This window comes from Otolemur garnettii, unplaced genomic scaffold (assembly GCF_000181295.1).
Source record: "Otolemur garnettii isolate 467f Iridium unplaced genomic scaffold, OtoGar3 scaffold00015, whole genome shotgun sequence".
NCBI classification, from domain to species: domain Eukaryota; kingdom Metazoa; phylum Chordata; class Mammalia; order Primates; family Galagidae; genus Otolemur; species Otolemur garnettii.
In genome coordinates, this window is record NW_003852410.1 from 706,752 (window position 1) to 730,937 (window position 24,186).

A 24,186-nucleotide genomic window follows, 5' to 3' on the forward strand; every position below is an offset into this window, starting at 1 on the left:
AGTGAATGAGGAAGACAAGGCCCCAGCCCCGAGGAGCCTGCAGTGGGGTGAGAAGCCAGAGACGATGCAAAACTTCCAGAAGGGCCAGGAGTCTGGAGAAAACAAACAGGGCAGTGGGGCTGGGAGGGCAGGGAGGCGACAAAGTACGGGAAAGTGTGGATGATGAGAGGGGCTGGCCTGTGACTGCCCAGGGAAGAGCACGCCAGGCAGCAGGGGCAGCAAGGCCACAGTCCCAGAGGCGGGACCAGACTGGGAGTCAAGCAAAATGGAGAGCATGGAAAGGCCAGATGTTAGGCCTCATGGGCCATGGTTAGAGTTTGGAAATCATTCCTAGTGTGAGAGAGACGCTCCTGAATGATTTCAAGTAGTGAGCTGATAACATTTACATTCAAAGTTCACTCTGGCTCCCGCAGCAGGTGAGAGAAAAGGTGAGGAGACCTTGTAAGAGTAACCCTTCCGGCAGGTGTCACCCTTCCCACAAGGACACCCAAGGGCCTTACCAGCCAGCGGTGCTCAGCAAACATCCTCCAGAAAGCTGCTCAGGGCCAGGCCTCAGGCTGAGCCCAGGGACTCCCCACTGCAACTATGACTCAGACCTAGTCCCTGCCCGTGGGAGCCCCAGCCTGCATGGGGAGCAGATCTACAGACAGCTAGTGCCACAGTGGATGTGGGAGGGAGATGTTGTGAGGAAGCCAAGAGGGAGCAAAGCTCCCCAGAGGAGGTGGTGCTGAATTGGGTTTTAAAGGATGAGTAGGAGCTCGCTAAGTCTAGAAAGCACCCTCCTGGCAGAGGCAACCATATGCAAAGGCACAGAGATCTAAAGGTATGTGGAGTGTCTGGTTAAAACAAAAGGAAATATCAGCAAGTCTTCTGAGTAGGTGACAGAGAGGAATGAGAATCAAGGCTGACTCTCTTATCCAGAATTTACTCAATCAACATCTATTAAGCACCATTGCGTGCCAGTGGTTAAGGAAACAAACAAGGTCTCTGCTGTCCTGGAGCTTAGAATCTAGTAAAGGAGAATCCAATAAAGGAACAAGCAAGCAAATGTGTGAGGTCATTTCAGAGAGTCAGTCAGAGGAAGATGTGGTACCATTCATTGTAGAAGATAGAGAGACCCAGAGGAAGGGGACAGGGATCTTAGCTGGTCAGGGGAGGCCTGTCTGAGAAGGTTACATTTGACCTAAACCAGACCAATGAGAAGAAAGAGCATTCCACACAGAAGGACAGCAAGTGCAAAGGCCCTGGGGTCTGATGGAGAGATCATGGAACTCTCGGAATGCCCTCTTAGAACACAGAACCACAGGAAAGCTTAGGAAATGGTCATGGCCCTGTGGCCCTGGTTCTGACCTCAGGGATGATGTGGTTGACAGGCACTCATCCTTGGGAGAAGTGGCTGGGTGTGTTGTGTGGATCTGTGGAAGCCCAGGGTAGCCTAAGTGTATGGGTGGTGAAGGCTCCAGGCAGTTTGCAGAAGGGGGATGAAGGAAGGATGCTGGCAGGAGACTGGAGAGAGAACATGTTCAGAATCACTGGCCCTACCGCATCCCAGCCTGCCAAGGCAGCAGGCGCAGGTGCAGAGACCCTGGAAACGACCTGGGTGGGCAGAGAGAGAAAGGAAATAAGCCAGCTGATCTGGGGTGAGTCATGGGATAGCAGGTCTCTGGGAAGAGATAGCAAGGCCCAAAGGGCTCAGAGGTGCCAAATATAAACAATGCCAGACAGAGAACAGGAGCAGAGGCCTGCTCAGGGCCAGAAACAGAGAGAGGCGAAGCTTCGGCGGCTCAGTGAGTACCTCTCTGGCTCCGTGTCCCTTCATCGGTCAAGGAGAAGACCATGTAACTGGGGAGGGACCACAGATGTCTCCAAAGCAGGCAGAAGTCCCAGAAGACCAAGGCATCCTACAGGAGAGCCAAGGCCTGAAAACCAATAGAGAAGGGAGGGAGCTCACCCCTCCATGGAGAAGAAAAAGGGGACAGGGATATTCCAAGCCTCAGTGGAACTTGCAGTGAGTCCTGTGACTTCCAGGCCACAGGGGACAGCATTGATCCTTGGCAAGATTCCCAGTCAGCTCAGGAGTGGTGGCTTGCCAACAATGGGACAAGAAAGGGTAACCACAAGTAGCCACCATGGGCACCCTGGGACCAAGTTGAACCAGCAGCCTTTGTCTCAATCTATATGGCTGTCAGGAAGTCCAGGTAGATGGAGTAGGCCTGGGGCCTCTGATGTCAGGGGCAGCAGCCAGTGCCCTGGCTTGTCTTTATGAGCAAAGAGGAGGAGGATACTCTGGAGCCCAGTGATCTCAGCCGGCTCATGCTGATTCTTGGGTCGCTGGTAATCTAGTGGCAGGTGTCTAGCAAGCTCACCTGGAGCTCTCACCTGTCACAACATGGAAATTGTGCCCCTCAGACTCACGGAGACCACAGGTGCAGCACGGGTGGCAAAAAGAAAGCAAGAGTCAGGACTCGCTAGGATGGCCACAGAGTGCAGGATGAAGTAGATCAAAGGAAACAAAACGCAGGGGCGTGCCAGCAGCCAATTTGGCGGATTGGAGGGGTGAGGGAGTGTGGCTCTGCTCAAACTCATGGGGAGAAGGCTGCGAAAGGGTGCCGTGGGCCCAGTAGAAAGAAGGGTGATTAGAAAGAGAAGAATTCTGGTGAGGTGGCTCGTGCCTATAATCCCAGCATGCTGCGAGGCCAAAGCGAGTGGATTGCCTGAGCTCCAGAGTTCTACACCAGCCTGAGCAAGCACAAGACCCTGTTTCTAAAAAAATACCCGGGCGTTGTGGCAGGCACCTATAGTCCCAGGTACTTGGGAGGCTGAGGCAAGAGGATCACTTGAGCCCAAGAGTTTAAGGTTGTTGTGAGCTATGACACCACAGCACTCTACCAAAGGTGACAGTGAGACTGTCTCAAAAAAAAAAAAGAAAAGAAGAGAAGAACTTGTAACAGACAGAAGTGCTGCTCCAGGGCAAAGGAGGCTGCCCGAAAGGTAGCAGGTTCCCTGTTACTCACTGTGTGTGAGAAGGGCCTGGACAGTCTATGGGTTGGGGTATTGGGGGTTCACTGCCCCTCCCAGCCCTGACTCGCTGCACTCCATCCCTGCCCCACCCCCACACCTCTACAGACCCCACCTCATTTTGCTCTCTCCAACTTGCCTCTGTGAGGCTATTCCTTCATTTACCTTCTGCCCACCTGCTCAGCCCCACCTCCTCCATGAAGGCTTCCCTGACCCCCACTGCCCTGTAGCAGTCACCCCTTGACTGCCTGGGACCCGCCGTTCAACCTGGGCCGCTCCACTTTGTGTTTGGCCCATTCAGGCACAGACTTGTCCTGCTGACTGAGTTTTGCAGTGTGCAAACCATCCCAAATAAGATAAGGAAAAACATCCATCTGCAATCCTGGCACTTTCTGTCCTTGGCTGTGTACAGACAGACAGACACTGTGACTTGCTTCTGTGTCCATCCTCCCACCCAGACAGGCCCAAGCAACTGGGAGCTCAGGAGCTTGTGCCCAGCTTCTTCCTTGGCCCTTGCAGACCTTAGGCACTGTCCTCCCCAGGAAGCAGCTGTGCAGTGTTGTAGAAAGAGCAGAGACCCAGCCTGAGTGCTGGAGTGAACTTGCTGTGTGACTTTGGGTACGTGAGTTCATGTCTCTGAGCCTCAGTTTCCCTGTGAGGACAAGAGGGATGTTGGGGGTGGTGTGATGTGGGTGGATCCTCTAGCACAGTGCCGGCATGGGGAGGCTCCAGATGGGTTGGTTCCCATCCCCACTCCTTGCATGGAGCCTGGACTAAGGGGTGAGATAGGCTGGGGTCCACTCCCAGCTCTGCGCCTCCTGGGTGGGGGCGCCTGACAAGCTTCTCCTCCTTTCTGAGCCTTTGTTTCCTCCTTTGCAAAATGAGATAGTAAGCCCAGCCCATGCACAGTGTTGAAGCGTGGAGCCTCCAGAAATTTCCATTTCTCCTCTCTTCGTTCATCCCTTTTCCCTCTCTGGGATGCCCCTTCCCCTCCACCATCAGCCTGCACCAGCCTGCCTCAGCCTGCCTCCTCCAGGGGCTTTTCCTTGACTGCTGTCTTCCCCAGTGCTCTGAACTCACTGCATAATAGACATTTGGATGCTCGTTTTGTGCATGACCAGACACCGTGGACCCTTGACATACGTTGGGAAGGCTTGCTGGCCTTCTGGTTGGATAACCCTCAAGGAATAGGGAAAGATGGGGCTGGGTGTTTTCAGGGTCCTCCCGATGGTTCAGAAACCCACCAGGGGCATCTGACGCACTGGGTCCACCTAGCAGAGGGCAGAGAACACCTGGTTCCAGGGAGTTGGTCCAGCTATGATAGGCCTGTGACCCTGGACGTGTCCCCTCACCTCTCCTAGCCTCCGAGAGTATTTAGGCATTGGAGGAGCTGGTGGGGCGCCCACTGGAGACCCCACGGTGCTGTTGTGGGGACCACAGGCATGAACAGATGTGCCTGGCCTTTGCAAACTCTGCAGGTGTGAGATGCTGTGTGGTGTAGAACCAGCAGGACACCTGGAAGCCAGACACCCAGGTTCCAGCCCTCCCCTGGCTCGCGCCTCTGCCCTTCAGACCAGCAGTTTCCCCATCTGACAAACAGGGGCAGACCAGATGGCCCCAGTGCTCAGGGCCCCAAGAAATGACAAAGATCTGTCCCCCAAGATGATAGGTGGATACAGGCCCATGTCTGATACATCTTCAGACTGGGCAGAGTAAAAATGCTCAGGAAGTGCAAACTCACATGTCTGCAAAGACAGGCGGGGAGAGTGTGGGCACCAAACCATGGTGGCAACTGCTTCCCATTGCCCAATGTCACCTCAATGTTCACTTTGCAAGAGGAGCTAGGAACCCAGATCTGCATGTACAGTCTCCTGATGTTTACATATTAGCAAAAAAATCCGATTTTTAAAAGTCCGTGTAGGTCAAACAACATATGGGTAGGCCCTAGCATGCAAACTCTGACCCAGGCGTATCTTCTTAGCTCAGTAACCTAAGATCATTTCAAACTTTCAGAAAGGTTGCAAGGGCTCAGCACCTGTCCTCAGTGGTTAGGGCGCTGGCCACATACACTGGAGCTGGTGGGTTCAAACCCAGCCCAGCCAACTAAACAACAGTGACAACTACAAAAACAAAAATAGCCAGGCGTTGTGGCGGGCACCTGTAGTCCCAGCTACTTGGGAGGCTGAGGCAAGAGAATCGCTTAAGCCCAAGAGTTTGAGGTTGCTATGAGCTGTGACGCCACCGCACTCTACCCAGGGCGACATAGTAAGACTGTCTCTAAAGAAGAAAAAACAAAACAGAAAGAAAGAAAAGAAAAGAAAGGATGCACGAACAGCACAAAGAACAAAGGCCTGCCCATCACCCTGACTCCACTGTCACTCTTGTTTTGCCCCTTGCTGTCTCTCAAGTCTCACTCTAGCCCTCGTCAGGTGAGTGTGACGGCCCTGTCCCCTCAACACTTTGGGTCTATCTGCCAAGAGCGAGAACGTTCCCAGGCATACTCACAGCACAGCCATCACATTCTGGGAACTGGGTGCATTCTATGCACTGTCCAGGTCACTTTATGCCTGTTGTCCCTGCAGTGAGTGTCCTCCATGCCAGAACCCTTTGCATGGAGCAGCTCCTCATCTAGTCTTTGTCTTCCTGGAAGGCCACTATTCTATAATCCTCCCAGGCCATGAGTCTCTGAGAAAGTCCCAACTATGATCCCTCTTATAAGGGACAGACACCCAGCTCATGATTGTGCCACATTTTAAGAGCTTCAAAGATCCCTAGAGAACACTGATCTTGTCCCAGTTTGCAGCTGGGGAAACTGAGGCCCAGAGCAGAAGTGTAAGGCCCCACGGAAGGCAGGGCCAGGGCAGGAGTGAGACCCCAGCCTTCTATTCCCCCTCGCTTGGGAGGTCCCTGCCTGCACAGTGTGTGGAGTTTATTGTCCAGTAATGTGGCCCATCTGAAGCATCATGTAGTAACTTCCACTGGGACAAACACGAGTAGATGCCATTGATGTGGCAGTGCATGGGGCTGGGCAGGGGCCTGGGGTGCTGGGCTGTGTTCAAATGGCAGCAGGGCCTGGTCCCAGCAGGCCAATGGGCTCAGCCCCCAGCAGGATCTCCTTCCCACTGCGTCACCACCCAGGTCTAGGGGTAACAACAGGAGTTTTACACAGGACATCAGTAAACCCTTTGGGGACTCCATCCACATGCCAATGCCTGCTATCCACCCTGCCACGCAGAAGGCCCGGCACCACACAGCCAGCCCTGCTGCCACTGCCGCTGCCTCCAGGAAGCCTAGGACGACACCGTGACTGCGGAAGGCCCGGTCTGCTGCTCGGCCCGCACTCTCTCCATTACACTACCCTGCCTCTTCTCCATGAGAGGCAGCGGGGTGTAGTGGATAGAGCACGGGTTCAAGTCCCGGCTCCACCGCTCACAGCTGTGTGACCCTGGGCCATCACTCAACCTTTCTAAGCCAGAAAGGCCACAGGGAGCAGAGAGGCTTGGAGTCGTGCTCGTGCCAAAACCTACCTCGCAGGGCTGTTGTGAGGAGGACACTTGCCTACTGTGCAGTGCCCTGCGAGCGTGCACTGTCACCGTTACTAACTGCAGGAGGGAAAGAATGGCGTCTGGGCTGGAATCATACTTTTTATTTGGCACTTATACCTGAAAGCAGAGAGTAACCCCCAGAAGTAGCCGTGGTCCCTTCATCACAGCCTCTCTCCACTGAAGGAGACTTTTTAGAAGACCCCTTGCCCTGTCCAGAGAGAGGCCTGGCTCGTTACACCCAACAGATCAAGGAGCCTGGGGTTCCTTTTTAAAAGGGTTCTCACCTCCGCCCCTGCCCAGAGGCCTGTGGTTTTCCTCTGAGAGCTGAGTCCTCTGCCCTTTGGCATGCGTGTTTCCCGGTCTTCGGCACCTCGGCCCTCATACCAGCGTCCCTCTTCAAGGGACTCCTGGGGCTGGGTCAGGCAGAGCAGCAGCTGGAGGCTTCCCCTGGCGGGAGGAGTGGCTGGTGCTCAGAAGGCCTAGTAGAGAAAACAGCTCAGCCCAGTGAGGAGTGGGGGGGGACGCTTGTGAAACCGCACAGGTGATTGATCGGGGGTGTGCGTGGGCCTTCTCTGTTACAAATGTAGCATGCACCCTTCATGGAAAGCACAGAAAAGAAGGTAGCGGGAAAAGAGGTGCAGAAGTTGTACCTCCAAGCCAGGTTCTGCCCAGGGAGGCCAAGAAGAGACACACTCAGACCCTGTCCTCGAGGGGCTCACATCTGGAGGGGAAGCCAGGCTTGGCAACACCCCCAGGGAAGACTGTGGGGGTGGTTCAGAGGAGACAGGTGAAGTCCCCCTGTGAGAGGCAGGGCGCCACCTGTGGGAGAGAGACACTTGCCCTGGGCCTTGAGCAGGGGCTTTGGACAAAAGATGAAGGGAAGACACTCAGGCAGATGAAAACGGTGAGCCAGCACCCAGGGGCTGGACACAGAGGCCGGTGAGCTGTGCACGCTGTAGCGACAGAGTCCACAGGGCAGGAATCAGTAGCCAAGGGCCAGAAGAAGCCTGGGGGTCTGACCGAGGTGGCACTGACGCAGCTGTTTGGACCTCAGGGAGAGTGTCTGTACTGGGAGGATGCTGCCAGAGCAGAGGGAGAGAGGCCAGAGGAGGAGGTTGGTGTCCCCAGCTCCCCTTTCCCTGGCTACGCTGGATCTGGAGGGGACCCTGGGCTTCTTCAAGGCTGGGCAGGGAGTGCTGGGCCTTCCCCCACTAGGTGCAGGTGTCAAGCCTCCAGCTCCCTGCTACAATGGGAGTGATTAGATTAGAAGGTGATTATTTGGGGGAAGGGTGGTCTGATTATCTTGGGTGGAAATTGGCCCCCTGTACCTTTTTCCATCCTGTCTACTCCTGGGCGGTGGGGAGTGGTCTCTCTCTTGCCACCCAGGCCAGAGGATCAATCCTTTCATTTTGTAGCAAACCTTTTTCCTGATGTGTTTGAGACCTTGTCTCCTGGGGCAAAGGAGAAAGACGACAGGCTTGAAGGACAGCAGAGAGTTTAGGTCCTGGCTCTGCACCTCCTCAGCGGGGTGACCCTGGGCAAGCTGCTGCTCCCATCTGAGCCTCAGTTTCCTCTAGTGTGGGGACTAGCTGAGGCCATGGCACACGGAGGGCAGCACACGCCCAGCACATAGCAGGCACCCTCTGGAAGTTAGCTCGGGAGGCAGCCACTGCTTTCTGGACTCTGCAAATGCAGCAAAGTGTGCTTCGTCCTGTCCTTGGAAGAGTCTCCAGAGACCTCTGCCCATGTGACCTCAGTTTCCTCATCTGTCTAATGCTGATCTTCAACAACCCCTCCTCCCAGCCCCCACATACGCCAAGCCGGTGCCCGAGAAAGCATTTTGTCAGCAAGTTATCACAGTGACCAACATTCCATTTACTGGGCCTCATGGCAGGAGCAGGTGGGCTCCAGGAGAAGTTGCCAGGCCTGGAGCCCGTGTCTGAGTTCATTCTGTGTTCCCCACTATTCCCTGGCCAGGGACAAAAGACCACTGTCTTACTGTCCTGGGAACAGCCGAAGAGCTCACCCTCTAAGAATCTGAGTTCTGTTCCAGCTTGCTGGACTTGCTATCCCCTCTGAGAGCCTTTTCTCAGAGGTTTCTATGTCTGTGCGTGGACAGGCTGACATTTACCTGCCTTAAAGGATTCCACTGGACAGTGTCTGTCTGCAAAGCACTTTAAGATCCAGAGATCTTAGAAGCCAAGAGGCCCGAGCAACACCCGCTCACACACAGAAGCACACTACAGCATCAAAGTATCACCCAGATCCTAGAAGGAAAGGGACGGGCAGCGTGGGTGACACCACTGAAAAGTGAAAACAGGTTTCTTGCATAAGGAAAGTACATTGAGTCCTGACTCAGAACCCCTGGATTTCTATTCTGGAAGCAATTCTAATGAGTTTGCTCACCTGGACTTCAAATCTGAAGCAAACTGGAAAACAACAAGAGACTGGTGGAGACAGGTTAACTGAACACAGGCAGAGGTGGCAGCCAGTCTCGAGGGAAAAGAAGGGAAAACTCTAAAAAGCAGAAGTGAGTGCCAGAAGCAAGTCCTGGAGCATCAGGCATCAGGATCATGGCTGCCAGAGCCCAGCGATCCCGTCTAGCAACCTGCCACTGAGCTTCCTGCACGGCAGGGTGGCCTAAGACACTGCACTGGGCACGGATGGGATTCTTCCTTTGAGGAGGAAGTGTGTGCTGCATTGTAGAGCACTTTCTGCCCCGGGTAGTAACAAATAAAATAAAATCAAAGGATGCCTGGAGGGCCAGCGTCACTAATTCAAACTCCTTAGTCAGGAGAGGACTACCAGCAGGGGGGGCTCCCTGCATGTGCCCTGAGCCCTGTGCAGGCAGCACCACACAGGTCAGGGCAGCGGTGGCCAGTGGCTATGCCCACCTGGCTCTGCTGTGCAGCCATCACCACCACCCATCACCGGAACTTTTTCATCTTCCGCAACCGAAACTGCCCATGAAACACTAACTCCCCTTCCCCTCCCCCAGCCCCTGGCACCCACTGTTTTAGTCTCTGTCTCTGCGAATTTGATCACTCTAGGGAGCTTGTGTGAGTGGAAATCATATGGGGCTCATAGTCCCCTTGTGACTGGCTGATTTCACATATTCTAATGTCTTCATGGTCCATACATGTTGCACTATCCATTAAAGCTAGATGATGTCCCATTGAGTGTAGAGACCACATTTTCCCCCTCTGGGCCACAAGCTCCCTGCATGCTCTCGAGCAGACCACTGAAAGGGCAAAGGGGCCAGTCTTCAAGCAACAACAAGAATCTCTTGTCAAACAAGACCTGATGCAGAAACTCCAACGATAAAACAAAAGTAGAGCCCCTCTGACCAAAGGCCTCCTTTGCCCCCCACAGCTGCCTCTCCTACCCCCGAGAAAGAGTTCCAGGGCCCTTTGTAGCCCAGTTCGAGAAATCAAAAATTCTAGGGAAAGGGTTCTTAACCTTTCTTCCAGCATGGACCCCTGAAGAAGTCTGCTTTCATCATGTGTCATCCCTATTCAGAATAAAGTTTTAAAGAGCAAAAAATGAAATATATTGGCTCACAAAGGAAACCAATTATCCTGACATAGTTTGAGTAGTAAAAAAAAAAAAAGTGTGGTAATGTACGTATTTCCTAATTAGCACACTGAATAACAAGATCTGCCCTAGTGGTGAAATAGGGACGCAGGTCAACAATCCTGCAACAGCTGTACAGTGACATGAAAAAGACATCTGTGATTTTCATAATGTGTGTAATGGCATCGTGGGCACCAGAAATACTCCTGGAGTTATTGCCTAAGTTCATAGTAGGGAAAACACTAAATTTTAGTTATAGATTTGTAAAAATAAAGGTGTAATTTTTTTCATCTAAGTTCACAGACCTCTGAATTCCTTCCACAGATCCATGGGAGTAGGGTGGACATTGGGGACCCTGTTTTAAGCAGTTGTATCCAGGGCTTAGTTGACACTTCTTTACTGATTGCAGAATTAGCAGGTTGAGATGTGGTTGTAAATGTCCTCAATAAGGAAGGGAGAGACCTGTCCCTGTGTGGCCTGTGAGGGTGGGAGAGGAAGGTGGAGAATGAGACAGAGGAAAGACGTGACCCTCCAGGGATCAGCAGGTGGTGGGTCTGGAGCTGTTTGATGGCCTGAGAACTGAGGGATAGCAGTGCTTCAACCCAGGCCCCTCCTAGCACAGTCCTGAGATGAAATCATCTTAAAAGGACCCCTACACACATGCAGTGTGAAACTTAATCATAGGCAGTGCCCTAGGACCTCAGCAGGAGAATAGCTAGGAGCTGGCTGAGAGTCATTTCTCCTACTCCTTTGGGGAGGGGGCTTCAGCCATGCACTGGTAACTTGGCTTCTGTCCCCTTCACCAGGGACCCACGTGATGGAGGGCTCAGGACGGATGGTGGTGACTGCCGTGGGTGTGAACTCTCAGACTGGCATCATCTTTACCCTGCTTGGGGCCGGTGGTGAAGAAGAAGAGAAGAAAGACAAAAAAGGTAGGCCCGCCCCCTTGCAGACCAGGAGAGGAGCTCTTAAGGCCACTTTTTTTTTTTTTTTGGTTTACTTGTTCACTCAACAAAATAGTTATTGAGTGCCTTCTATGTCCACACCCTGTGCTGACAGTCACCTCAAGGCCCTGCTAGGGCCAGGTGGGCTCTGTCTGTTCCATCTCCAGGGTCTTGTCCCAGTCTCTGTCTTGTCCAGTCATGTCATGGAGGCCCCTCCTTCCCTTCTGGGCCAGGCCAAGAATGCTGACCACGTTACTGAGTCTCCGGCCTCAGGCCATAGAAACAACCAGCATGAACTAGTCCCATCATCACCCCAGTATTGAGTAGAAATCCTCACCCAGGCATAGTCCTTACACTACTGTCAACTCCGCTGACCAGAGCTGCAAACCCATCCAGCAGGGACTTGTCCAAGATGTGGGCAGAGGAGATTCTGGGAAAGGTGTCCAGATACATGGCTTCAAGTCAACCACCATGTGTCCCCTCTCCAAGGCACCTAGAGCTGCCACCTTGCCTGAGTTCTGATTCTTCCTCCCCTTGAAAGTGGGATTCTGTATTCACTGTTTCCCTTTGGAGTAGCAGGCCGGCAACCCAGGCTAAAGGTGCCTCCCATGACAGAGGGAGGGATCCTCACATGAGAAGTTCAGGTATCATCAGGCCAGGCCCAAATCCAACACAGCCAACTCCTTATCTGACTCCCACACTTGGCCTCAAGAACAGCCCTTTTTCACATTTGCAATCTTTTGTTTCCTCCCCCAAGCTCCAGGGGAGGGTCTTCAACACCCAGAACTTTCAGAATTGGGATGCTGGGAGAAGGGAGATGGGAGTCCAGATGGCCCCCCACCCTGTGTTCCAGGGGCAGCCCTGCCACCTCTAGCTCTCAGAGGCCAGTCAGGCAGAGAGGCTGGGTCAGGATTGAAGATGACTTGTTCCTGAAGGCAAAAACTGATATCTAAATAAGTAGATTGTGGCTGCTCCACCAGCAGGAACGATGGTGCTGGGATGTGGTCTGGGAAATCAAGAGGCTGGAGAGAGCGATAGGGTACTGAGTTTGAAATTGAGGAGAAAGTCCTGGCCAAGAGACCTGGAGTGTCCAAGACAGTGTCCATGCACTGCATTGGAGTCTGTGGCCAGAGTGGATGGACCCTGCCCCAGACAGCTGGCATCTGGGTGGATTTGAGCAGCTGGACAGGAGGTAGCAGCCTGTGCCCATTTCCTTGGACTTGCTGGGGCTTGAGGGCCCCATACTCTTCTACGGGCCAGAACCATATTTTTTCAAATGGCCATAGTAAGACAGGCCTCAGCTGCCATGGAAGCAGCTGGGTTGGCACCCTTTGCTGCCATGCATCTGCACCCTGGCAAGATGGGGTGTCAGAAGACTCAGCCTCGTGTAAACAGCAGAGGGGGATGTGGAGAGGACATGGCAGATGAAGCCTGAGGAAAGCCCCAAGTGTCAGGCCACCATGAGCAGTACAGACAGGGCTAAGCCCCCTCTGCCCTCCACCCTCTCACCTCCTCTAGGGACATTGCTTAGAGCCCACCAACCCCATGTTCCCATTTCACAGTGAGCCCGGGTGTGTGGCTGTGTGTGCACCTGTGTGTGTGCTTGCGTGTGCAGATGAGGCTGCGTGTGCTTCTCCTTCATTAACATGTCTCAAAAATCATCACACAGGTGTGAAGAAAGGGGATGGCCTTCAGCTACCAGGTACAGTAAGACCCCCCTCAGGGTAGGTGGGCTTTTAGAAATAGCAGCCTTTGACCACTAGGCCCTGCCCCCAGGCCACCGGCATGCAGCTGTGGATGGCCACATGCCTGCTACAGGCTCCCCCACAGACACTCCTCTGTACCTCTGTGATGCCAGCCCTGGGGAAGAGCCAACACCCCACTCTGCCCTCTTGCCTCTATGGTGCTTCACCTACTGTCTGATGCCACTCGGCACCATCACATCCCCACAGCACCCCCAGCCCTACATACGGCATACAGCGCCTCCCTCCCCACCACAGTGACCGGCCTTCACTCTCCCGACCCTTCAGAGCCTGTGTTCACCTCACCCAGTGGTGTGTCTTACCCAATAGGGCCTCTTTCTTCTCCCTCCATTAAACCCTGTCTCTCATCCCAGGAAAGAGTGACAGGGGTGAATTTGGCCATTTCCCATCACTTTTAATTTCTAAGTTAAGATAAACTCACTAGTGCCTTTTCTGTCTTGTGTACAAAATATGACATGCTTGATGTCACCTTTTAAATGGCAAGATATCTCATACAGGGGTTCCCAAGGCAGTCTTTGGCTTGCTGGTTAGGGAAGGAGGGCATGGCCGTGGGCAGTGGCCCGAGTCAAAGGCATGAATCTGTTTAAGTCACTGCCATCAACAGATGCTCTGCAGAACACCCTGTACAGCAAGTACCTATTCTAAGTATTTGAAATTGACTCCTGGCCATGGGTCCCTCTGGCCCCAATGGGCAGGCAGATCCCTTCCCCTCATGGAATGCTTGCTCCCTGATAGGGGACCCACCCGGCTGGCCAGGCCCACAGGGTACAAACCTCTCCGCAGATCAGTGCCATCCCTTCCAACTGTCCCGATCATCCTCCATATTTTATTTCAAAGACTCTCCATGTCTGAGTTTTTCCCCCTCAATGTCTGTGGCATCTCTGTGGGAACATTTCACCCCCAAATTTGAGTTTCTTGATTTCCAATGGCGTTTTCGTTTATTTTTTAAGAATAGAGTTGTGTTATTTCCCTACAAGTTGGTTCATGTCGTTATTATTGTTGCTTTTCTCCATCGTGACACGCTGCATTTTCCATCCCTCCCACCCGCCCCCCGCAGCAGCAGACGGTGCGGCAGCTCCAAACGCTGCAGATAGTGCAAATGCAAGCCTGGTCAATGGTACGTCTCGGCGGCGAGTTCTGGGTCTTGTTGGATGGGCATCTCTCTCCCTCAGCCCCAACTCTGGGCTTTCTCTCCCTGTTCTGGACCACACAGATCTCCGATGTGCATGGGCCGCTCGGACAGTCACCCTCTCACACAGGGCCAGAGCTTAAGAGAGGAGCCACGCCGGTGCGTCAGCTCCATACCCACTTGTGGCTACCAAAAAGGCACTGGCTCTTGTGGGCCCTTGACTCCAAGTGGAGCCCAGGGAAAGGTCATGACTTTGGCTTCAGATCCGGCCTCCTGGAAGCAGCAGTAGTCCACCTCGCATGGCCCTCTCCTAAGCTCATCCTGGCCCTGGCTTTGGGAAGAAGGCCTGGGGTCAGGACCTGGACGGAAGCTGGCATCTGGGTCCCCAGAGAAGGCCCCATTCCTGGGCTCTGAAATGCTCTCGAGGCAAGGAGACCCAGGCCAGGCTTCAGCTCCTTGCCCTGCCCCACAGCATGGCTGAGCCACCAGTAGACATTTCTTCTTTTTCACAAAGCAAATGGGCAGGGGTTGGCTTGGGCTCGGGCCTACTTCTGTCCCTCGGATGTGGACTGGTGTTTCTTGCTGTTGCCTGTGCTGGAGCGTTTGTCCTGAATCTCTGTGTTCTGACTGGGCCCCTCAGGGGTGTGGGCTGGGCAGTAGCTGCCACTGGGCACCTGGGTTTGTACCTGAGCCTCTTTACACAGGAGAAGGAACCATTCGATTCACTTGCCTCCAAACCTTTAGCTGACTTTCAGTTTCTGTCCCCTCCCAACTCCAGAGCAACAGATGAGGCACTGTCCCCAAATAGATTACATAATAGTCACCAAGGCTACTTCTGAACTGCTGGGAGCCATTAGGGCTGGTCATGAAAACATTGCCCCCAAGAAGCCAAGGAAAGGGAAAAGTCTCTGCTCCAGCATCACTGCCTTCCAGGTACTGGGCTCCGGGTTTCTCAGCCGAGATATCATCTGCTCCTCACCAGTCCTGCAAAACATGGAGACTTGTTCCTCCATCTTCCTGTCCCCTGTCCCAGACCTCTGGTCGTGCCCCCTGCAAAGTGACCAAAGACAGAAACACCTAGTAGGTGTCTGGGGCTGGATAAAGCATTTCTACTGGCAGGACTTTGCCGAGAAGAGCTAATTTGGGTGTGGATCTATTTCAGGCCCAGGAAGAGGAAGGAGGACAGCTTGGGGAGTGGGAGGTACCACGCATCAGGGAGGGGTAGCTGAGGAGTGACAGGGAGAACCGATGTGGGCAAGCCCGCGGCTGGAGAAGGAACCAGGAGGTGGCCCCCACTCCTCCTAGGCAATGAGCCCACTGGGCTCTGTGAACATGCAGACCCCCTCCAAGGTGCAAATTCCAGATAAAAGGGCAATTTCCCTTCCCCGCTGCAGCAGAAAACCTCAAGTATCGCAGGAAAGATGGGAGCCTTTATTTCTTGACTTCCTACTAGGCACCAGGCACTGTTGCAAGCATATCCTGTTCACCTCTCATTTAATCCTCCTGACAACCCCATGGTGCAGGTTTTACTGACTCCACTTTAAAAATGAGGAGGCTGAGATTCAAGGAGATCAAGACACCAGCCCAGTGTCACAGAGCTGGAACCCAGACCTGGCTGGCTCTGACATGTGTACCATGCTTCTCATGAGGCAGGATTTCTCAGTGGAGTGTGTCCTCGAGTTTCACCAGCATGTTGACAGGTCTTCCTCCCTAGAAAATGATCCTGTGGCCAAAGATGGTTAAGAGTCCCTGGATTAAATAGGTTTCTTCCTACTTACAGGACTTCTCAGGGCCTTGAATGTGTGGGTGCATAGTGGGGAGTTCTATGCAGGGTTTCCCAGGCTGATTTGATTGTAGGCTGAATCCCATGGGATTGGCGTGTCCCACAATACACATTGGGAAATAGTTCTCTAAGCCATTGGTATTTAACACTTGATCAAAGGACCCAAAACCTGAGCATTACCAGGGAGCTTGTTAGAAGTGCAGGCATGGTAGCTCATGCCTGAAATCCTAGCACTCAGAGGCTGAAGCAGGAGGATTGCTTGAGCTTAGGAGTTCAAGACCAACCTGAGCAAGAGTGAGACCCTGTCTCTACTTACACAGAAAAATTAACTGGGCATTGTGGCAGATGCCTATACTCCCAGCTACTCAGGGGTCTGAGGCCAGAGGATCACTTGAGCTCAAGAGTTTGAGGTTGCTGTGAGCTATGATGACACCATGGCACTCAACCCCAGGGCAACAAAGTGAGTCTCTTTCTCAAAAAAAAAAGAACAGAAGTCTAGAACCTTAGGTCCCCATCCCAGACCTACTGAGTGAAAATCTGCATTTAAACAAACTTTCTGGACTCCAAGCAAGGGCTGAGCCTTATTGAGAGGGAATTAAATGTTCTTTCTCCTTCTTCTGAGCCAAATTGCAATGACTTGGATGTGGCACAGGGGAGGTATTCACTGGGGTGGCAAATTCCCCTTGATCCCACTTGCCCAAGCCCCCCAACTGAAAGGTGGGTGTGTTCCATTTATCTTGGAGGCATTATGATTGCCCTTATTATTTGATCATTTTCTTTCATGTTTATGAATACATCACCTATAATCATAGTTATAGTCACGATTAATTGTACATCTCTGTTTGAACTCCTGGTGTTTACACGGCACTCTATGGGTGGCCTTTATTAGCATCACCTTGGTTGACATCAGCCCATTTCACAGAGCAGGAAGTGGAACCACAGGGAAGAGAAGTGGTATTTCCCAGGCCTCCCAGCTAGCAGTCTGTCTCCCGGAAGCTTGTGTTTCAGGTCACCTTATCAGGAACCTTGCACAGCCATGCTCTTCACACTCACGTCCCTCGTGGCGCACCAACAGAATGGTCCCCTTTGGACAAGCCTTATCAGCCATGGGCCGCAGAGAAGGGCCGCCAACATTCCATCCCAGTGCCCCTTCTTGGACCCCATCCCTAGCTGTTTTGAAATATAGCCAATCCTCCAGGCCCCAGGTGGGGCCAGAGCTGGCTGTCTTAACATAGTCGGTGGCCAGGTGAGCCCCAAGTTGGATGAAGAGAGCCCCAAATAAATCCCTTGCTTTTGAGAAACCGGGCCATCTGCTCCAATGCACTCCCAGAACGTGGCTCCCTTCCTCCGGCATACGCATTGGTGATTATGTTTCTGGCCACGTGGTCACTGTGGAAATAAAAGAGGAAATTGCTAGCTTGGCTTAATGAGCACTCACACCCGCTATTGCATCTGATAATATACAATGCAAATAAAGGCCCCTGTGAGCCTTCTAAAACCAACTATTGAAGCAGAGTCCTCTGGTGCCCCTGAGCCCAGTAAGTAAAATTATTTTAGAAAATAAAAATAATTGTTCGTTTCTGTTTGCTCTAAAAAGCTTTTATCTTCTGTGTTTTCTAATCCAGTAGAAAGAATTTCACAATAAAGCCATGAGGGCCTTTCTCTTTAAAGCCCACAGTGGGCCTCTGGCCCCTGGGTGTCGAAAGCTGTGGGAACAGCACTGCACTTAATGCCACTTCTCCCTTCCCAGTCACCCATGGGGTGGGTGCAGTGATGGTGACAAACTCAGTAATCAGGCAGCCACAGGGTCATTCTGGGGTACTCCATAAATGTAGGAACTTCCCTTGGCCTCAGTTTCCTCATCCATAAAGGAAAGCAGTGAAAATCCTCCTCCCCCAGCTTGCAGGATACTTGGAAAACGGACAAGAGATGACATTCAAAAAGCCCCTTTGAAACTGCAGAGGGCTGAACCATGCAAATGGTTATTATTAAGGTAATTCGGGGGCTTTCTGGGAAGTAAATGTCTCCTCCCACCTTGTAGATGTGGAAACTATGGCTGGGAGAGGTAAAACCAGACAGCTAGCTGGTGGCAAAACAAGGGCTTAAGGAATCCAGTCCCAGCAGGGCCACCTAATTCCCACCCCTGGGCTCAGAGGGACTGAGGGGCAGCTGTGGTTTCCCAACTTGGCTTCCAGAGAAAAGAGGGCAGGGCAGAAGCATGCACGCACTTTGGAGCCAGCTCTCCATTTATCCACTGAGACCCGAGCAAGCCATCTCCCTCTCGGAGCCTCAGTTTCTCACCTGTACATAGGCATATGAGAGCACCCTTCGTAGGTGAGTCTCTGGTGAAGATCAGATGGCATTCTGGAGTCCACATATGCCTGGGACACAGTGGGCTCTCAGGGAATGCGAGCTGTGAGAATCACCTTCATGGCAAATCTCCAGGGTTAGCTGACCTTCTGAAACCCCTTGTAAGGCTTGCAGGCAGAGTTCCAGGTGAGCCTGCAGGCCTGGTGGCCAGGAGGGTGCAGGGAAAGGTAGGTGTCTCTGGTGAGAGGCAGTGGCCACTAGGACCCACACTGCAAGCGTGGGCCACAAGCCTCTGGTTGAGGCTAGGGCAGAGCCTCTAGGGAAGCCCTGATTAGGGAGTAGGGAGCTCAAGATTTCAGCCCTTTCCCAGCATTGGGCAGAGTTGGGCCCTCGGAGGTTGCCTGGGGAGCCAGTGACCCTGCTTAGCCTGTATACTGTATATTGTCCAGGGGTTAACAGCTCCCCCCTGGGAAGCAGGGCACTTTCACAAAGCCCTCAGACACCAGAGTCCCTCAGAGACCACCGCTGGGACCCCCTGTGCACTCTGTGTTCTGGTCACTCTCAGGGGTGTTCAGCAGTGGGTCATCTCTGGGGGGCTTCACACTTTTCCAAGGAAGTAGAAAGTAGAATCGTCTCTCTGGAGCCAGAAACTAAGGACTACATTGACCTCCTCCATTCTAGAAACTCCCGCTCCCTCTCTTCCTTCCTCCCTCCCTCTCTTCCTCCCTCTCCTCTTTCCCTCTCTTTTTCCCTCCCTCCCTCCCTCCCTCTCTTCCTCTCTCTCCTCTCTCCCGCTCTTCCTCGCTCCCTCCCTCTCTTCCTTCCTCCCTCCCTCTCTTCCTTCCTCCCTCCCTCTCTCCCTCTCTTCCTCCCTCCCTCCCTCTCTTCCTCCCTCCCTCCCTCTCTTCCTCCTTCCCTCCCTCTCTTCCTCCTTCCCTCCCTCTCTTCCTCCTTCCCTCCCTCTCTCCCTCCTTCTCTCCCTCCCTCTCTTTTTCCCTCTCTCTCTCTCTCCTGTTTCCATGTTTATAAGAAAATGAAAAAGACACAGCTGAACAAGTTTCCCTTTGCTTTCAACCCCTAAAATACACCAACCAAATCAGTCATACGAGGCTTAATTTGGGGACCTGAAAGGCTTGGTTTGGGGACCTCTGCCTTCTGCCAGGAGACTCTGGTCCCTTTTACACTCACATTCTGCCTTTTAATCTCTAAAATGCTCAGGGCCAAAATTATTTCAACAGAAACCCTTTCGCCCAAGCCCCCTGGAGAACCAAGAGCTGCCTGGACTGACAGCTCCCGCAGCAAGGTGGTGGCCAGACTTGCTCTTGTTTCGGGGGGGCCCCCCAGCGTCCCTGTACAGAGGGACAGAGTCAGCACGGCCCTTCCTCTGTTTGTGACATGAATGTCCATGGCCTGTTTTGTCTTCGTGATGACCGACCATGTCTTGTCTGTTCTCTGTTGTCTGTTAAAATTCTTTGTCGTGTAGGTAAAATGCAGGATGGCAATGTGGACAGCAGCCAGAGCAAAGGTAACCCTTTCATATTAACTGGTGTTTGTGGTCCCTGCAGCCCCTCCCCACTGGTTCTGAGAGTCACACCAGAGGCCGAGACTGGCTGGGGCCAGAGGCAGACAATCCACGTCTATGGGTGTCTGATGACTTTGGGGTGTAACTGTGAATTTAATGGTGCCAGGCCAAATACAGGGGTGTCCACCGGTGAGGAGAGGGAACAACCCCAGCCAGTGTCTGCTCAGCCGGCCTTTAAGCGCTGCTACCGGGTCAGCTGAAGACCGAGATTGAGGGTAGGGAGCTTGGCTCGCTCTGTCTGGAAGGGCACAGCCCACAAGTACGTCCTGCACGGAAAAAGCCACACTGACCGAGGACAGGACCTGGCTCCCATGCATGAGGGCGACCTCTTGCACCTTTTAAGCCTCCCTTTTTTTTCCTCCTGTCTGGTGGCTCCTTAATATCTCAACAGCATGGCTCCAAAAGCCAACTGCGTAAAGCCCAGGCCTATCTTTCCTGTCCGAATATGGAAAAAGCCAAAAGGCCATTTGGGGGTAGGATCTTTGGGGCTTGTTTAGGCCCTGAGGCCTGCTCAGGGATTCCAGGGGGGGGATTCCAGGCCCAAAGCAGTGAGTGCCACTGGTGCCCAGAGGGCATCACGAATCCGTGCCAGCCTCACAGGGCGGTCAACACCTCCCCAGGGCATGCAGGGTGGGCGCCACCGGCAGCCCCACCCTGCAGGCTGACCTGTGCCCGTGTGTCTGTGTGTGTGCACCTACCTGCTCTGCCCCCTGCAGCCAAACAGCAGGATGGGGCGGCTGCCATGGAGATGCAGCCCCTCAAGAGTGCCGAGGGCGGAGATGCAGACGACAAGAAGAAGGCCAACATGCACAAGAAGGAGAAATCCGTGCTGCAGGGCAAGCTCACCAAGCTGGCTGTGCAGATCGGCAAGGCAGGTGAGTGTGCAGTGGGGGGAGGGGGTAGCACAGGGTGCACAGTGGGACCGCAGGCAGAGCCCTGCCCCCAGTGGGCCTCAGTCACCTCATCAGCAAAGTAGGGGGCTTAAACGACATGGGTCTCCCAAGGCCTGCCTTTCTCTACCATAGTAACCAGTTTGAGTCCTGTATACAGTAGGCACTTAATAACTAATGAGGCATAAGACAAAGCTCAAAGCCTGCGCTGTGGTGGCAGACTGACTGCTTTCTTGTCCAGCAACAGCTGTGACCACTTGGGAAAGTAACTTCACCTACCCTCCCATTCCCAGGCTGTGTCTATAATTAGAGGCTCTGAGGCGCTGTCTCTTTGTCAGGCGGGGTGACGGTCATCCCTGCCTCACAGGCTGTTACGGGGTTCACAGGAGATTATATGTACAGAGCGCTGAGCATTGAGCATGCACAGTGGCTAGAGAGGGGACAGACCCTGCAGGGCCTGAAGTTCTAGGCAGCACAGTATTTATCCTGGGGACAGCAGGAGCTATGGAAAAGGTTTGAGCAGGGGAGGGCAGGGGCGGACTTGGGCTTTATCATGACCACCCTGGCCACAGCACGGAGGAAAGATTGAAGAGTCTGCGGCAGTGCCAGCAGCCCAGGGAGAAGCCCACTGTCTGAGCCGAGCACACAAGCTGGGCTTCCCAATTGAAGTGGTAGCTGCAGGTGATGGCTGGGCACAGCCCCGCTGGCCCAGGAAGCCAACCCCAGCTGCAAGGTGAGCCCTGACCCTCTGACACAGCCTTGGCTTCTCTTCCTGGGTAACAATGTGGCAAACACCAAGGCCTCCCCACCTGGCTGCTTGATGCTGCTCCCGCTGTCTCCCGGCTCTAATTATAGACACACAGCCTGGGGACGGGAGGCAAATTATAGGCTTGGCTGTCTATATTTAAACTCAGGGGCCCGGGGACAGCTCCCGGCTGATGGGAGCCTGGCTTCCCGCCCCTGCGACTGTCAGACAGGGACAGAGCCAGCTCTGAGGCACCACAGCTGGAGGTGGGGGTGGGGAGTGATGGACCCAGGGATTTCCCCCATCCCTGCCATCCCCACGGTCACAGGCAGAAGGCTCCATGGAAACATAACACTGGTGAGGTAGGGGACTAAGCAATGAGAACAGCCCCATGGCCTCCCAAGTCCTCCCCCGCTTCCCCTAACCTCGGCCCTGCCAAGGAAGGAGTTCCCAGGCAAGCACTCCTGGCTTCACAGCCCACCTCTGCCTCTCTCTGGGCTGAATCCCCTGGAAGCAGAGTTGGGTGGGCGAGGGATTTAGGGAGGGGTGCTCTCAGGTGAGGCGTGCAGGGTGAAGGACATAGGTGAAGGCTAGGGGGAGCTCCCAATCTCTCCTGATCCCATGGGAGCTCTGGATCAGGAGCCACACCACAGGGCCTGTCCCACCTAGCAGCAGGCGACTGGGCTTCGGGACCTCGCATCAACCACTAGATATTGGCTGTCAGATTGGGGCAGTATCATTCCTAGGCACTTCCCAGTAAGGGGGCTCCTCCACGGGCGAAAGCTTCAGGTGTGAGCGGTCTCCACAGCACCTGTGGCAGCACCTGTAGCAGACATGGGGTGGGCGTTCTGAACCAGCAAGGGGAACCCCAAGGGATCTGGACAGGTCCCCAACTATGTCCCTGCAGCTACAGCGCCTCTCTGGCCTGTGGCTGTGGGCAAGTCATTTCCCCTTCCTCTCTCTCTCTCTCTCTCTCTTTTTTTTTTAAGAGACAGAGTCTCACTTTGTCACTCTCAGTAGAGTACAGTGGCATCACAGCTCACAGCAACCTCCAGCTCTTGGGCTTAGGCAATTCTCTTGCCTCAGCCTCCTGAGCAGCTGGGACTACAGGTGCCCACCACAACGCCAGGCTGTACTTTTGTTGCAGTTTGGCCGGGGCTGGGTTCAAACCCTCCGCCTTTGGTATATGGGTGACCCATCGAGCCACAGGCGCCGCCCCATTTCCCCTTTCTGAGTGTCAGGCTCCTCATCCGAAAAAATGGCCACCTGTTGTTTCCTCTACCTGGAACTGCTCTCCCCCAGGTCAGCCACGTGGCTGCTTCTCCCCTCTTTGTTTTCGTGTCTGCTCAAATATCACCTTCTCCAAGAATTCGTCCCTGGTCCCCCTAGTGAAAGTAGCCACTCCCTACCACCCCTTGCCACTTCCTACCCCAGTCACAGCACATGACTTATTAAATCATCTCATTAATGCATCTGTTTACTTGTAGCTCATCTTCCTCCCCCTCTAGAATGTCAGTTCCCCCAGGGCAGAAGCTCTGCCTTCTTTACCGCTGTGTCCCTACTTTCTAGACTGGGACGTCCTATGTGCCTGGCACATTGTAGATGCTCAAAAGGTACTTGAATGAGTGAGTAAAAAAGTGATAACAACTGTACATGATTGCAGTTGGCAAGCTCTGTGCAAACGGCTTTTGTTTTATTCCCTCAGTCACTGGGCACACATTTCCAGAGAGCCTACTACGTGTTGGGCGTTTTGTGGGCATTACCGCATTTGCGCCTTATGAAACCCTGGGGAGGAACTATACATCCCCCATACAGAGCAGGAGACTGAGGTTCCGGGAGGCTCAGGGATTTGCCCTAGGTCACAAAGCAAGGAAATGGCAGGTGAACTGAGCTCTGTGTGACTCCAGAGTCCTTTCAGCTAAGGGTTTAGTCCAGACCTCAACTCCCCACAGCCCCCACCCCTAGGAACCCCCCTGAGCCCGTGTGCCCGTGTTGCAGGCTTGGTGATGTCGGCCATCACGGTGATCATCCTGGTGCTCTACTTCACCGTGGACACCTTCGTGGTCAACAAGAAGCCGTGGCTGCCCGAATGCACGCCCGTCTATGTACAGTACTTTGTCAAGTTCTTCATCATTGGCGTGACGGTGCTGGTGGTGGCCGTGCCCGAGGGGCTCCCTCTGGCTGTCACCATCTCACTGGCCTACTCGGTGAAGGTGAGGAGGAGGAGGGCAGGGCCAGCCAGCTGATGCAGCCCTGCTGGGGAGCTGGATGGAGGGGGGCCGGTGGGGCCAGCACTGGGACTGGGAGATGAGCTTAGAGGAAACCTGTGAGCCAGCCGATAGCTCATAGAGAGGACGTATGCAGGACCCCAGCACTCTGCCACCTCACGGTGGCAAACCAGAGCCAGACTCTGGCTAACTGGGCATCCTTATTCGACCCGGCTAAGTGCCCCTGGGTGGGGATGCAGGCCCAGTGTTGCCAGATCTGCAGATTTTTTAGAAACGCCAGAAATCTGGCCTTAGTGTAAGTTCTCCCAATTTTTAGACATTGGCAGTCAACTCAACTTTTTTAAAAAATGCTTTTAAAAATATAAAAAAGATATCACTATACAGGCCAGAACTCACCCGCACCCACCAGATCTAGGCAGAAGCCTGGAGATGGCAGTGACACGCTCCCTGGGTAGCCAAGAAAATGATCTTAGGGACAGCTCCCCAAGTATGAGAGGGAAGCCGAAAATGAAAAGAACGTCTGATGTTATGGGAGCCCCCTCCCCTCGGGAGATGGGCTGCAAATATAAGAGGTTTTAAAAGCAATTAAATAAAGGATTGCGGCCACCCATGCTTACTGGAAGTGCTTTATCTGCAGGCGTTCCTAAGTGCCACTCTGATGGCACAGCCGCACCTC

The 24,186-nt window shown here is 53.6% G+C and overlaps 1 protein-coding gene across 4 annotated transcripts in view; it reads left to right on the plus strand.

Annotated features, from left to right (window-relative positions):
- ATP2B2 (ATPase plasma membrane Ca2+ transporting 2) overlaps positions 1-24,186 on the plus strand; it is a 180,557-nt gene that overhangs the window by 108,005 nt on the left and 48,366 nt on the right. For 3 of the 4 annotated variants that reach the window (XM_012802532.1, XM_023510638.1, XM_023510640.1), the window contains exons 6-11: positions 10,943-11,068; positions 12,750-12,782; positions 13,901-13,960; positions 19,549-19,590; positions 20,364-20,522; positions 23,281-23,495. In XM_012802532.1, coding sequence (XP_012657986.1) covers positions 10,943-11,068; positions 12,750-12,782; positions 13,901-13,960; positions 19,549-19,590; positions 20,364-20,522; positions 23,281-23,495 — 635 coding nt within the window. The remainder of the gene's footprint in view (positions 1-10,942; positions 11,069-12,749; positions 12,783-13,900; positions 13,961-19,548; positions 19,591-20,363; positions 20,523-23,280; positions 23,496-24,186) is intronic. The other variant, XM_023510639.1, reaches the window with a different exon arrangement.